Genomic DNA, 14,690 nt, shown 5'->3' with positions numbered 1-14,690 from the left:
TCGCGAATATATAAGATACTCGCCGGGATCAGAAAACCATAGGAAATTCACCAGACTTCCAATCCACATCTAAAAATGGCATCTTACAAGACCCTCGTAAGTATATTTCTAAAGACTATAAAAGGATTTGCTTTCTTAGTTTTTTGGAATTTTTTTTTTAAATTATTAATTTTTGTTTTGTTAAATGCGACTGATGTTATTCACTTTTATTATTTCGTTTGTTCTTTAACAGCTCATCCTCTTTGTGGCCATCTTCGCCGTAGCCTTCGCTGCCGAAGAAGCCCGCGGTAAGAGAGGAGTCTTCTACGGCGGATATGGTGCCTACCCATACTCTTCCTACGGATACCACGGTTTGGGATACTCTGGTCTTGGTTACTCTGGCTTGGGCTATGGATATGGTCTTGGCTACCACGGCGTCGGCTACCACGGTCTTGGCTACTCCTACCTCCACTAAGTTGTTAAATTCTCGTCAGGCAATCGCAAAACTAAGTCCAACTTGAAATCGGACCTCCTTATCAGAAAAACTATCCATCATTCAATGGCTAAACTATTTATTTATCTGTGACAATAAAACTAGTTAATTCCTATTTCATTTTTGTTTTCTATCCCCTATTCATTATTTGTGGAAAAAATAATTCAAGTAGTATTGATAAGAACTACCAAGCCAGTCTCTTTATTGTGTATAGGCTACTGGGCTACTAACGCCAGTTGACACTATCAAAATAATTATATTGAAATATGTATCATTAAACAGATCTGTAATTTAATATTTGTCAGGCGTCTCGAAACTTATGGCTCGCCATTATATTTATTACATTATATAATTTATATATATATTTTTTTTTTAAACCTCCTTTTTACTCTAGAGAAACTTTTAGTGGATCAATGTGGCCACAGAATGGTGTGCTTACTACACTATTAGCAATGATCATCAGGTGTTTATATGTCAAATGTAGAAGAAAACTTCAGAAGCAAATATTTGCTAATGTAAATTCAAATTGGGACAGGCTTAACAAAATAATGTATTGAATAAATTTATAGTTTAGAGATGTATAATTATTAGAACAAATTGTTGAAAAATTTTAATTTATAACTAACAAAAAAAATCTTGTTGGATTTGATATTAATAAAATAGAATTGAATGCAGTAACAATCTGAACTTGCAATTTATAATTACAATAGGCCTTTAATTACCAACTGTGACATAAAGCAATGAGTTCATTCATTATATGTTACTTTCTAGTAATTCAAGAATGATTTACAGTAGGAATGTTAATTATACATTATACGTTCATAAATATAGTATTTTCCTATTATCGTTAGTGTTACGTTTATATCATTAAATATTGTGAGTGCATTTTTCCTCTTCTTTTATACTTCAGTTAGAATTAAATCATTTATCACTAATTTTGGGTAATTAGTGTTTTTTATTTTATTATTTAGTTCGAAATCTTGCTTGTTACATTTTATTTGTATTTATCCATGTACACTTCTTAATTTTGTTTACCTTGTTTTTACTTATTTATTTGTTTATATGTAAATATGAAGGGTGAGGGGTGTAGTACTGTAAGGTAGTACTGTTACTAGATCAATGGTTGTACAAGGAGGTGATATAGTCAGAATCAAGCTTTAGAACCACTTTATGAGGCAGGGTTCACAGCTGGATTCGAACCTGAGTTCTTGAAGTTAGTAGTGTGACATGTAATATTTGGAGGATCAAAAATAATGACGAACCGACGACCAGTAATCAAGCACATCAAAGTGGAACACATCCAGCTCTAATTTACTCGATTTAGGCGACAATAGGCGGCAATCTCACTTCAAACGCTCCCATTCAGGGCATAACAATATTTCCACAAACTTCCAAACTAATGCATCAAACCGTTCCCCCACCACAAAGCAGTTCATTGGTAGGTCGTAACTGCATTGTTGTTCCGTATTCATTACCGAGCCCCTCATTGTGTGACCAAACGACATTTGTTGCCTTTATAACAAATTCTCAGCTTAATTTCAGTATGTGAGTAATAATCTAATAGACTTTTGAAGAACGCGTTTAAATACCTTAAGTTAAATATAAAAAGTTTTTAAACAAATACAAGACATTGTGAAAAAACTTTATTGCTCTTTTATATTATCAGTAAATTTCTTCAGTACAAAAAATATTAATAAATGTTATTTAATTTTATAAATTTTTAATTGAAAGCAAATAAAAAAATCGTAAAAGATCGTAATTTCCAATGATCAATTTATTTATGTGGCACAGCTGTGTGTTTAATGCCGAATTCGAACCGATAGTTCATAATTTTTTTTTTATTTCGCTAACAACAGACGAAATTATTTTTATCTTTACGTGTCTTTATGAGAATAAGCAATATTAATTTTTTTTTTTAAGGAACTTATTGTGAAATCTTGTTCTCTTTATTATGATAGAATATGCTATTTTCATTTATAAGTTAAGATAGTACTATTATTTGAGAATAATAATTATATTTAATTATTAAGATAGTTATATCTTCTAAAATGTCATCATTAAGCTAAGACTTTTGTCAGTTTTTATCATTCATTTTATCGTCATTTTCTTTATACTATATTAATAAACTTTTTTATCATTTTTAGTAGTTAACTCTCATAATTCATCATTTCTAAGAAAATAATAACACTTTGTAACTTTAACATAATAACTATTGTCACACTGAAGTAAGCTTTTTATTTTTTACATTAAAAAAAAAAATGTTTGTAAAATAAAAAAATAAAAATATTTTAGTCTTACCAGCAGTTACAATAATTAAAAAAAAATAATATGTTAATTAATATAATGTTATCTTCACACAAAGAATAAATATTAATCATTTTTTAATCTTTATTGAAATTTACAACTTTACATAATAATACATCCAGTAAATTTGGTTTAAGTTTATAATGGACTGATACAGGTGTGTAGAGAAACTACCCTTTGGTAGGACTCTAATGAATTTTTACATTAGCAGATCTCGTGGCCATCTTCTTTTTAGGCACCTCGGAGGATTGTCAGGAATGGAAGAGGAAGCATAGAACTTTGGGGTTTGGGTGGTCAGGGAGTTTATGAGTCATTAGGTATGATTTGGGACAATGTAAGGAGCATTCAGGATTTTGGATTGTAAGGATTAGATACGACAGAGATAATAAAAATTTAAGAATATACATTGATTTAGTTATCTAATTATTCATATAGGTAGTAATAATTTATATCAGTATATTATTCAAAAATTTGGAATGTAAAAAAATAAATTCTCTGTGAGTAAGTGGGTAAGTGGATGAGATAAGTCAATATTTTTACCAGCTTTAAACAATCAATTATATAAATCAAATAAATAAATGTTCAAACGATTGGCCACCCAAACCCAAAATATTTCAACACTATAAGTGTGAAATGGGATTTTGGGTACTACTTTATAAATCATCTATATAAATATATGCTGAAATTGGAGCAATTGGAGATCCCATAGGGCATCCAAATTTTAGGATATATTTTTCGTTAAACTAAACACATCCTCTATCCGTATATAAAGCTAGTAGCTAGATAAATGTGATTTGGAAATATTATTGTGGTGTGTTTCGAGTTTTTGTTCCATTTATATTAAATGATAGGTTTTATTTTTGGAATGACTATGTTAGTAAACAAATTGAATGCGTCGAAGGAAAAGAGTATTAAATTATCTACATATATTTATATATTTTAGGAAGGTAGTCCGAGTAGCGGTCAATAAAGTTATCAAAATAATAAAAGAAAATTTATTCCTAACCAACGATTCGTACCACTCAAACTCACCGAAAATCTCAACTCAAACCCAGCTGAGATTTTTTTTCAATCTTACAGCTCTGATGAAGCCCTACAAAGTGGGACGAAACGTTGATTAACAATAAATATTATTAAATGTTATTAATAGATACATAAATTCACTTGTATTTTGGCAAAATTAGTTATTTCTTTAAGTAAATAAAAATCAATTTGTCAATTTTTGTATAAACAAAAATATGTAAATTATTCTTTTTTTTACTAAATAGAGGTAGTAGTCTCTTGATAGTGCATTAATAGTCTTTCATTTGTTTAATGCATTTAGCTGTTCCTCACATGCTACATTAAATTCATGTTTTACGTTAATTAATTAATATTTATATCTTCACTTTTATGCCAACATACATAGCTTTGTAGAAAACCCTAGATAATTGTCTCGATATTGAGTTAAGTGTCTGTCATTATCACAATTAGTAATGATTAAACATAACTGACATATTTGTTGGATTTGACATATTACATTTTCAATTATATATTTCAATATGCAATATGGGAAATTGTTGCTCCACAATTACCAGGGAACCTTGAAAGTCGTGATTTACCTTCGAGAGAATATTGCCTATTCTTTCAGACCTTGTTTCATGATAACATAATAAGAATATTTATCTCAGTTCAACCATTGAAACTAATTAGATTTCCTGATTTTTTGGAGGAGATAGGTAATAGTGGTTTGTATGAAGGTTCAATCCACCTATCCCAAAACATATATAATTAATTTTAAGAGTTAGCCATAATTATATTAATAATTATTTAATTATTAAGCATACAGAATCGTTTCTTATATAAATATTATTCTTTCATACATACTATTTTATTGCATACAATAAGAATACCATTTTCGAGGACCAAATATACTGTACTCAAATTAAGAAAACAACTTCATTGAGTCATATTTAAAAACAAATTTGAAATAACGAAGTATTTTTTATAACAATGATGTTCTTATCTCAAAAATGACATAGTGAGAATATAATGTGTTCTTGAAAGGCAGGACAGTACTGCTCGTCTACACAATTCAAAATCAATAAAGATAATTAATTCTCCTGAACATTAAGTGATTATTGCATAATGAAGAATCATTTGGTTGAATTGTATGAATTTTCAAGATGTAAAAAAAAACTACGGTATATATATTTTTACTCTTATTGTTATCATTTTATTTTTTTTTTTTTTTTACTTATTTGTTATTTATTATCCGTTTTTTTTGTTACTGTTGTTATCATTACATTTTTTTCACATATTTATTATTATTTTTTTTCACATATTTGTAATTTATTTTTGTTGTGTTTCTCATTTTGTAATAATATTGTTATTATTTTTTTTCTTTGCATTCCTTTGCTTAGTCTTTATACTATAAAAAAATGTTTAGGATGCTACTTTTTCTGTCCTTGATTAAGGCAATTATTATTCTCATTAAAAACTATTATTGGAAAAGGAAAAAAATGAGGAACTTTTCTATCTAGAGTGAAATTAATTAGTTATGTTTCACATGTTCTTTTACAAGCTAGTTCCCGAGATTTAGTGTTTCATAAACCAAACATTTTTTTTCAAAACATTGAAAAGTCAACGTTTAGTGAATTGACATTGGCAAATTTTATAAAAATGAAAATGGTATGAAAGTAATAATTATGAACTAATTTAGAGAACATTCAACAAGCTTAAACTTGAGTGCTAATACACATCTGTACGTCCAATTGTTCCTGAGACATAGCCATTGCAAAATAAAATATCGTATGATTGATATACATAGGTAAAAACCAGATTATCTATAATATAATGGTGTATTTAATAAAACATTTATATATCTTACAGTAATTTATTAACAATGGACAAAACATGATGACATCGGTGAAAACTATTAAGTTTCTGTAAGTTAGAAGTTTTTTTTTCTCACGTTTAATTCTTTTTTTTTTTTTTTTTAGAAAATTAATGTCTCATTAGACCTGTCCACCTTTGGTTCTTTTAAACTTAGAGCGTAACATGGCTTTTGGAGATTGTCATACACGACAGAAATTGGAGAGAAGTCAAACGGAATTTTTTTTCTTACACAATTGAATATTTTGATGAAGCTTCGGAAGAAAAAAAGTTGCTATGTTATTGTATGCGGTAGGTAACGCAGCTAATGATATTTTTCATTCCTTTCACCTAACAGATAAAGAGAAAAAACACTTAACGTTGTAACTGAAAAATTTGATGAGTACTTTGGTGATACCTTGAGTTTGGAACATAGTATTCGAATTGTAAGAATAAAAATCACTTCGCTGCAGTTTATCGAAATATGCAGAAATTAGATTTATTAGAAGTAGAACAAAACTGGAGTGTTGAAGAATATGTAATAAACAGCTTGTCACTGGAAATACTATACTAGAGAAAGGGATTTGTTAAAGAATGGTACACAACTTAATTGAACAGAAAAAGATCCGAGGTTATGTTCAAGATTGACACCGGATCCCAAAGCAAGTTTATGAATGCGTTTCAATTAAAAACACTTGGTATTAGGTACCAGGAACTTACACCGACTACAATTAAAATTACATCTTTTTCAAATAATGTAAATTTTATATCAGTATTAGGGAAGATTGATCATAATCGTTTTTATAACAAAACATAGCATAGGTTGAAATGTTATGCTGTTCCTTACCCTTTCGTATAATATTTTCGCCCTAAAAGCCAGTAAGAAACTGGGTTTGAACAGAAGAATTGATACTGCTATAGATTGGGATATTATTTCTGCTCAGTATTCTTATTTGTGCGTACCAAAAATTGTTGAGATTGAAATAAATCCAAATATTGCACCGATGATATTCATTAATGCTTTAAGTGCAATCGGAATTGGATAGGATGGAGAAGTTGGATAAAATTGCAAAAGTTAACGAACCTGCAGATTGGGTGAATCAAATGGTAATAGTCTTGAATAAAAATAAAATGATAAGGTTATTCTAAGATCCAATACTAAAGAATGCCATCAAACGACCTTAATTTCCATTTCCAACTATTGAGGAACTCTTGAGAAATATCCAGAGAGCACAGTTTTATTGAAAATTTGACGCTCATTCAAGGTTTAGGATGATTCACCTTGAAGAGTCTAGTTCAAAATTGCGCATATTTTTAACGCCATGAGGAAGATATTGTTTCAAACGACTTCCGTTTGGCACCTATAGCACCAGATATATTTGGGCTGACGGCAAGGAGGAAATGTATAATTCATTGCTCTTGGTTTTAGAACAAGCTAAAAATGAATCAATATGAACATGGGTTTCTTTGTTAATGGTCTAGACAGTCACGTTTTGGGATCATGCATTCAGTTCAAGTGGAATATGACCAGTATATCTCTGGGCTCTTGGACTAGTAGAATGGTTCTTCCTTTCCAAATCCTACGCCCTCCATCTACTAGATAGTGTCCTGGTTATTTTGCATTGAGTTGAAATAAGCCCTAATAATTGTAAATTTGATTTACGTTTTACTAACTTGAATAAAATTAATATTATATCCAGATTAGGTCATTCTTATTTATAAAAAACACATTGTCATGCATAATATCAAAGCTTATCCTACCGTGTACTTGTTTACTTTCTAGCCACTATTTATCCCCAGGTCATGAACAATATTGTTTCCCATTTCCCTACCTTAAAAGTTCAAGGCTGCCGCCGGAGTATAGTAATAACACGTCATCAAATGTTAGCCAATGTATTATTTAACAGAAACCCTGTTACTCATCTCGTCTGCTATGATTAATTGCATCACCAGGCCGATTCATAGCAGTCTAGAAAAAGGCCTAAGATCAACAGTAATCCTACTTCACGAAAGTACGTTAGATCATTCTGAAGAAAATTTATTGGTTATGTTGTGAAACATCGGCTCCATATGATTTGAGGAAAGTAAATAAAGATTGGATGAATCACAATAATTAACGTGAATATTAAAATTTAAATATTCAGAATAAGTGGTTTTCAACTAGGTTGGATCAGAATTCTGGTCCGTGTGGCATATTTATTAGACCATATTTATAATTCATATAACATGATTGTTTTTTGTAAATAAATTGTGGATCCAATAAGGCGGACTTATAGAATAAGGCTTCAATCTGCCACTCATACTAGCATATGTTGGTAAGCTGTCTCTCTTAAGCTTGAGAACATAAGGGTCTAAAACTTAAAAATAAAGTAATAATCGATTAAATTTTGAGATGGGTTTAAATAATTGTGGATTCGATTCCAATCTCAGCCTGGTAGAATTTATTTCGAAATGATCGCGTGAAATCGATATTGATATTCCACTGCGGTTACTGTAGGATCAACATCTTACTGGTAAAAGGATCAGCAAGCCGATCAGCTACTTTTCCCATCGGCCCCAGTACCTTATTTGGACGTGTTTTAGGCAGGACTCTGAACTTAAGAACGAAAAGTCTATATCGTTGGAATAGGATGTAAAAACTAGTTTTTATGTTTGTCCTAAGAAACGCACAGTTCACGTATTGTTGTTGACGAACATGGTTGTGCGTCTTCTCTTATCCCGTATTTAAACCTTGAACGGTAAGGGTCAAGTGGCCACAAATGGTAAGGCGAGCGACCCGAGTTTTCATGCATATGTATTTTTGGGCAATTTAGTAAATTTTTAGGAAAATAGATCTTTATTAAGAGATTTTGTTGTTGAGAATCTCATTTTATAAAAAGATCAGATTTTACTCAGTAATATTTTATGATATCTAAAATTACGACAGTCCCTTCAGAATCTCATTACAATACGATCCTTGGAAAGTGGAGATTATGGCTATGACATTTTTATTTTCCTGCCTATCTACGACTTAAAATATTAAGTCCATCTTATGCACCAACCCTCTATGCATGAATATGGTACGTTCACACGATTTCGGTATGTGATTAGCAATTAAGTCAAATAATTTATTTAAAAATACTTGCATTAGGATATTGGGAAAGTGCAGCGTGTGAGTGTATGGTCTATGTAATTGATACATTTACAGTATGTGTATCAGACAACCCAAGCCTATAAGATAACATGGTGTTTGATAGGCTTCTGTGTGAACCAGAAATAAATTTATATCGTCGTGTAAAGTTATAAGAATGTAAAGTTTCTTGAATATCCCAATCCAGTTTCTGTTGATCTTAATTATATGGGATTGAGAAATAAATGTTGGAAGAGAAAGGGGCAATGCGCATAAAATTTTATAAGGAGGTGGCAGAGGATTCGAGCATGGTAGAAGAGTTCTTTGGGAAAGAAGACGAAACGAGCGGAAGCTTGTTTCATTTAGGGAGCAAATTTCAAGTTCTTTTTTTGAAATGGTTAAAAGATATGAGAAAGGAAGAAAGTGATTGCAGCCATTGAAGATGTCTCTGGAGAATCCGATATCAAATCCTATAACAAGTCCTTGGTTTTTACCGTATTGGTTCTTGTTCATTCCGACTGCTGAGCCGGTGTCGATTGAGAGAAATCGCACAAGAAAAGAAGGAGTTAGTGAATGTGTGTTGCAAGGAGATGACGCGAGTAGTATAACTGTCTCAGATTGGATATTGAATGACGTGAAATTTGATATACGTGACCTGACTAGGGAATAGATGGATCAAACCTGACTCCAAGGTTTTTCCCAAATTTGATCTTCCAAAGGATTTAGGAAAAAAAAGGTATTGAATTTTTGAATGTTCTTTTTTGAAGCCCTTTATCTTTTGTGCGTGTTGCGTCCAATTAAATTTCATTTGGCTGTTCCTTGTATTGATAGTAATAATAAGAAGTTATTATAAAATTCTTAGTTTTTGATTTATGTCTCTTTTTTTATTTATTTTTTTTATGAAGATCTCGTGTCATATTTCAATCAAAAGTTTCAGTTCATGAGTAATTTATTAGACAAATCATGAAAATAAAAAAAATAACGCGATGATAGCGATTATAAAGAATCTCCTCGTTCTTAAACCATTTCAGAACCTACTCACCGACAATGTTGCAAATTGTTCCCGATTTCGTAACTTGTGATCGGCAATGAGGTTGAATAAAAACTGCTCAACACCTGAAAAATGGATTTGGGAAAGATATACTGCAGTTTTGTAGGTCTGATGGAGGTCAATCGCTTGATTCATGGCCGAGCATTCGTGCGGTCACCTGAGAACTGGAGGTCAGGGTGCCCTGCGGTTGACGGGCCAGTGGCGAATCCAGGTTATGCAAGCCTTTTTTTTTTTTCTTCGCGTGATTCAGTTTCAGAACTAAATAGATCCGAATTTTTTTTTTATTGTATATTAAATGAAGACTATTACATCATAATTATGAAATTCTTATTTATAATTAAACCGCAAGGGAAATAATATGCTGACAATTAAAATAGGGTCAATTTTAAAAAAAAAACTAATACTAATAGTTATTTATAAAAAAAAAAAATTAAGATTAGTTCAATGAAATGAATAATTTTTCAAGAGTCTGTATTTTAGAGCTAAAAAAGTTTAGTGTTTCTATGCAAAGATTAACTTCATATCAAATATTATCTTATTTTTACAAAATAGATGAAGGAGTTTTTAAATTTTTTCCCAGTAAAATGAACGTATGAATTATAATCGGATTGTACCTATATTTGGAAAATTTAAATCAGTCCAAACTCCGAGCTTTCAAGTCATTTCACAGTTTATTTTCGTAATGATAGACTAAATTCGGTTTATAATAATTATCATTGAAAATCCTTGTCTTATTACTAAACATTTTAGGGAATAAATATACAATAATAATAACAATTGAAAATACTCTTTCCCCATCCATTCCATTATGGAATTCTATTTCCTTCATCATTCGTAGTTCTAATACTCTTCCCACCTTCAAATCCCGTATCTTCGACCACCTTCGGCCCACCCAATTCCTGTAGAATAACAATTAAAAGTTTGAAATAAGATGTGATTAGATGGAAAGAGAGATAATGTTTAACATAAATATTATTGGATGTTTTAATATTTACGAAAAGTCTATAAAAATGTATGTATACATAAACTCATATAATCAACGCTACTTCTTTCGTTTTCCTTTCATTTTATTTATTGGATTATTCTTTAAAATTATGATTAATTAGAAGATTTTTTTTATTATTACCTTTCTGATAATAAAAAGAAATATAGGATATTTAAGTTCAAGTAAAACGTCATATTTAACTGAGAGTTAAAAAAATAAGATAAAGACTTTACGGACTCAAAACAAATTTTTGTATTCTTTTCCAGGGCCTTCAGCGCTTCTTCCAGGCCATCTCTGATATATGTGACCACTGCTTGGCCGTCGGCAAAGAAAAGGGAGAACAGCATATGTCCATTGTTGTCAATGCCTTTCCTTTCCCATTGCGCGCTCCACTCCTTTACTGCCTGTTGTAAATACATTTTAAACAGGGTTAGGGACATACTGCATCCCTGCTTAAGACACTTGGACGCATAAAAAGGCTTAGACAAGTAAAAGCCAGGACTCACTCTGTACTCGTCTTCTCTGTAGAGACTCCTCACTCCATTAATTAAGGCAATACTAATACTCTCACACTTAAGAGGTTCCTTCCACATCTTATGCCTTGGTAGATTGCCATAAGCCTGTTCTAGGTCTATAAAAACTATGTGTACAGCTCTTCCTTTCTCCATTCGTTTCTCTATGAGCTGCCTTAGGACGAATATACTGTCCGTACAAGGCCTGGCTGCAGTGAAGCCAAACTGTTCCTCCGGGATAACAAACTCATCTTCTAATTTACCCTTCAGAATTCTTGCAATTATCCTTGACATTGAATTCTGGACACAGATATCTCTATAATTTCGGCACTCATTCCTGTCCCCTTTCTTATGTATAGATGTAAGAAATCCTTTCTTAAGATCTTGCCCTTGCAGTATGAGGTTTATTAGTTTTGTTAGAGCATTTAACAATCTTGTTCCTCCAGCCTTCAACAGCTCTACTTAAAATACTTCCAGGTTCCGCAGCGTTTCCACATTTGGCATTTCAGAGTGCAACAATAACTTCATCCTCTTGCACAGTAACCTTACATTGTGCATGCTCCTCAGGTGGATATGTACTAGACCATTCTGGCCTTGTTTCAACGAGCAGATTTTCGTAATGGTTCACCCAAGTCTTCCCACTTATTAGAGGAATCAGATTACCCTTTAAGCTATCAGGACCTTTAAGTATCCTCCTCGATTCGCGAATTTAATTGTAGCCCAGGGTATTATCAATCATCTTGCATCAGGCTTCCCAAGCTTGGTTCTTGCTTTCCGGAACAGTGTGCTTTACCTGTGCATTCAGGCTTATATATTCTCTCCAATCTTCTTGGCCTCTGCTGCATAGCCATTTAGTGAAGAGAACATTTTTTTTTCTTACCATTTCATCTATTTCCTTGTTCTACCATTCTTTTGTAGGATTAGTTTCTACCTCCCCTAGGGCTTCACTAGCTGCTTCATGGATACACTTAATGTGCTTATATATGCTTAATGTGCTTATCACTGTCCCCATTATCAATCAATTTGTCCCTAATGCTTTCATTATTGATTAGGTAAAGCTTATACTCACGCTTATCTAAGCGTTCGGCTTTTGCTTGTTCATATGCCACTTACTTGTCCATTAGCCGATTTCCGTTATAAAAATAGAAACAAAATACAACATAGTTTACTGTGGAATACTGATGATTTGAGAAACGGTATTATTTTCTTGAATCTGGGATTGGCAAAGTGGCTGCTTAGGAACAGTTGCAAGTTAAATTAGTTAATAAAGCTCCAGTACGTTGGAAAAATGGTATATCAAATAAGACTAAGTATATCAATAATAAAAATGAATATTGTTTATTTTATTTTATTATTTATTATATTTTTTTAAATTTTATAAAATATAATTTTGATCAATGATAAAATATAAAAATATATTTATACTCTCTTACCCTCTATACAATCTTTTACAGTCTACCAAAAGGTTTTGTCACGAACCCATAGAAGTGTCAAGTACCTACTTTCAAGAGCCTAGATGAGTACCCGAAAGATCTTGTAGAGATATAGCCACTTACAGAGATACAGCCTGACTCAAATATAAGTTATTGGAGATATTGGAATCCACTGCCTTACCTTCCACTGAACTGGATCCTGAAAAATCTATTGTGGTATAATGAACTAATATAATAATAATATATACATTTTTATTTAGTTTTATTTAAATAATGTCAACCATAATAGTAAAAAAAGATTCGAATAATGCTATAAAATAAAAAATTCTTCTTTTAATGTCATATTTGTAAAAATAAACAGAAAATTGACTCATTACACAATGAAAATAAATGATGTATTGAAGCAGGCATTAAAGATAAAATCTAAAAAAAAAAAGTAAAGTTAACATACCACATAGACCTTGATATTTTTATCAATGACCGGTGAAGTGAGTAAGCTTTACCATGAAAGGTCGACTTACAATCGGGAAGTCCCCAAGCACAACTTAAGTTTATTTTTTGAATTGGAAGGATATTTTTTTAAATTTATTTATTGTAATTTAAAATTGTAATAAAAAAATACAATAAGTAAATATGTGGTATGTTTCAAACACTTGAAAATCTTGGGAAGGAACCACTCAATGGTGGTACTTCAAACATTAATTTAAATTAGAAGGTCCCGTAGACATCTTCTTTTCAGATGCCTCGAAGGATTATTGGGGATTGTTAAGGATGAGAGATTAAGAACTAATGGGTTAGTTGGAATAAGGAGATTGAAATAAAAATACACATATTTATTTCGGGCCAAATCTGCAACGAATGGAATATTAAGGTCTTCGTGGAAGAGTTTATTTGTTTATAAGAAGCATCGAGGATTTTATCCGTAAAAATGTTAACCGCAAAATCCTCCGGGATTTTGGATTAAAATGATTGGATACGGGAGGAATTTGATGGAGCCCCAGAGCTCAATTCCATATTTCCAAATTGGTCTGATTATCATGGTATATAATAATTTTTATAGTGAATGAGAAGTTTAGAGCTTTTATCAAGTAGGTATTGTAGCAATTGAAACCGACGAGCAGTTTCTTGTCGTTTTAGTCTTGAATGGGAGTTCCAAATAAGTCTCTTGTAAAGATGAAAAATATAATACAAAGTTTGTCATAAATTAATTACGAAAAAAAGTCTAAATAAATATTTGCGGTGCTAGTAATAATTGAAAATGCCATAAAAAATTCTAAAAGCCATTCAGCTTTATGCAGTTTGAAACACCACACACTTATTTTAACCATACTACTTTGGGCTAATAATGGCACAAAGAAAGTTTTATTTTATTTTAAATTTGCTGTATTTCAAAACAGACTGAAATTACTTTGTTACATCCCATCTTGCTTGGGTTCAGTCTGTAAGACGACCCAAGTAGAGAAAGTATATAACAACATATTACAATCAATTACTGAAGGCCCATTTCCACGTGGCATATGTCTGTCGTGCAAGTAATATTACAACAGTGTGAAAGTATGACTTTCAAACTGATTGTAAATCTAACCTTACCAACAGTTCAACTTAGTGAATAATTGTATCTTTAAATTATTTATTATTTCTTTAATTATTAGGTTCAATTAATTTATACTTGTAGAGTATTTATTGTAATTTGGTCTGATAGAATTCTTGATTATAACATATATCATCTGTATATATTAAATTGCTTGTTAAAAAGTAAGGTTTACTTAAATAAAAATTCTTTATATTAAGTATTTAATATTTTGAGCGTACTCGGAAAATATTTATATTATTTCTAAATGACGAGAATATATTATTTCTAAATTAATTTTGAACGTTGTTTGATGTGTTTACACATTTATTTATCATCGTTAATTAATTCTTTTAGTTGTCTCGTTGGTTATTCCCTCTGATGGTCCTTGACTGAGAGTA

At 31.1% G+C, this 14,690-nt stretch overlaps 1 protein-coding gene across 1 annotated transcript; it reads left to right on the top strand.

The window, feature by feature from the left end:
* LOC106687183 (lamprin 1.8-10-like) lies at positions 1–587 on the top strand. The gene is made up of 2 exons (XM_014430919.1): positions 1–96; positions 233–587. The coding sequence occupies exons 1-2, from the start codon at positions 76–78 to the stop codon at positions 452–454; spliced, it is 243 nt and encodes an 80-aa protein (XP_014286405.1). The 5' UTR covers positions 1–75; the 3' UTR covers positions 455–587.
* The last annotated feature ends 14,103 nt before the right edge of the window (positions 588–14,690 follow it).

This window comes from Halyomorpha halys, unplaced genomic scaffold (genome assembly GCF_000696795.3).
Source record: "Halyomorpha halys isolate HHAL.00 unplaced genomic scaffold, Hhal_1.1 Scaffold921.1, whole genome shotgun sequence".
Classification (NCBI taxonomy): Eukaryota; Metazoa; Arthropoda; class Insecta; order Hemiptera; family Pentatomidae; genus Halyomorpha; species Halyomorpha halys.
Note: the sequence above shows the minus strand (reverse complement) of the source record. Positions and strands in the feature narration are given on the sequence as shown.

What these genes read in the sequence shown, in the direction of transcription:
- LOC106687183 (XM_014430919.1), top strand. Translation starts at nt 76, where the DNA reads ATGGCATCTTACAAGACCCTC. An exon ending in TGGCATCTTACAAGACCCTC is followed by an intron (nt 97 to 232) that starts GTAAGTATATTT and finishes GTTCTTTAACAG; the next exon opens with CTCATCCTCTTTGTGGCCAT.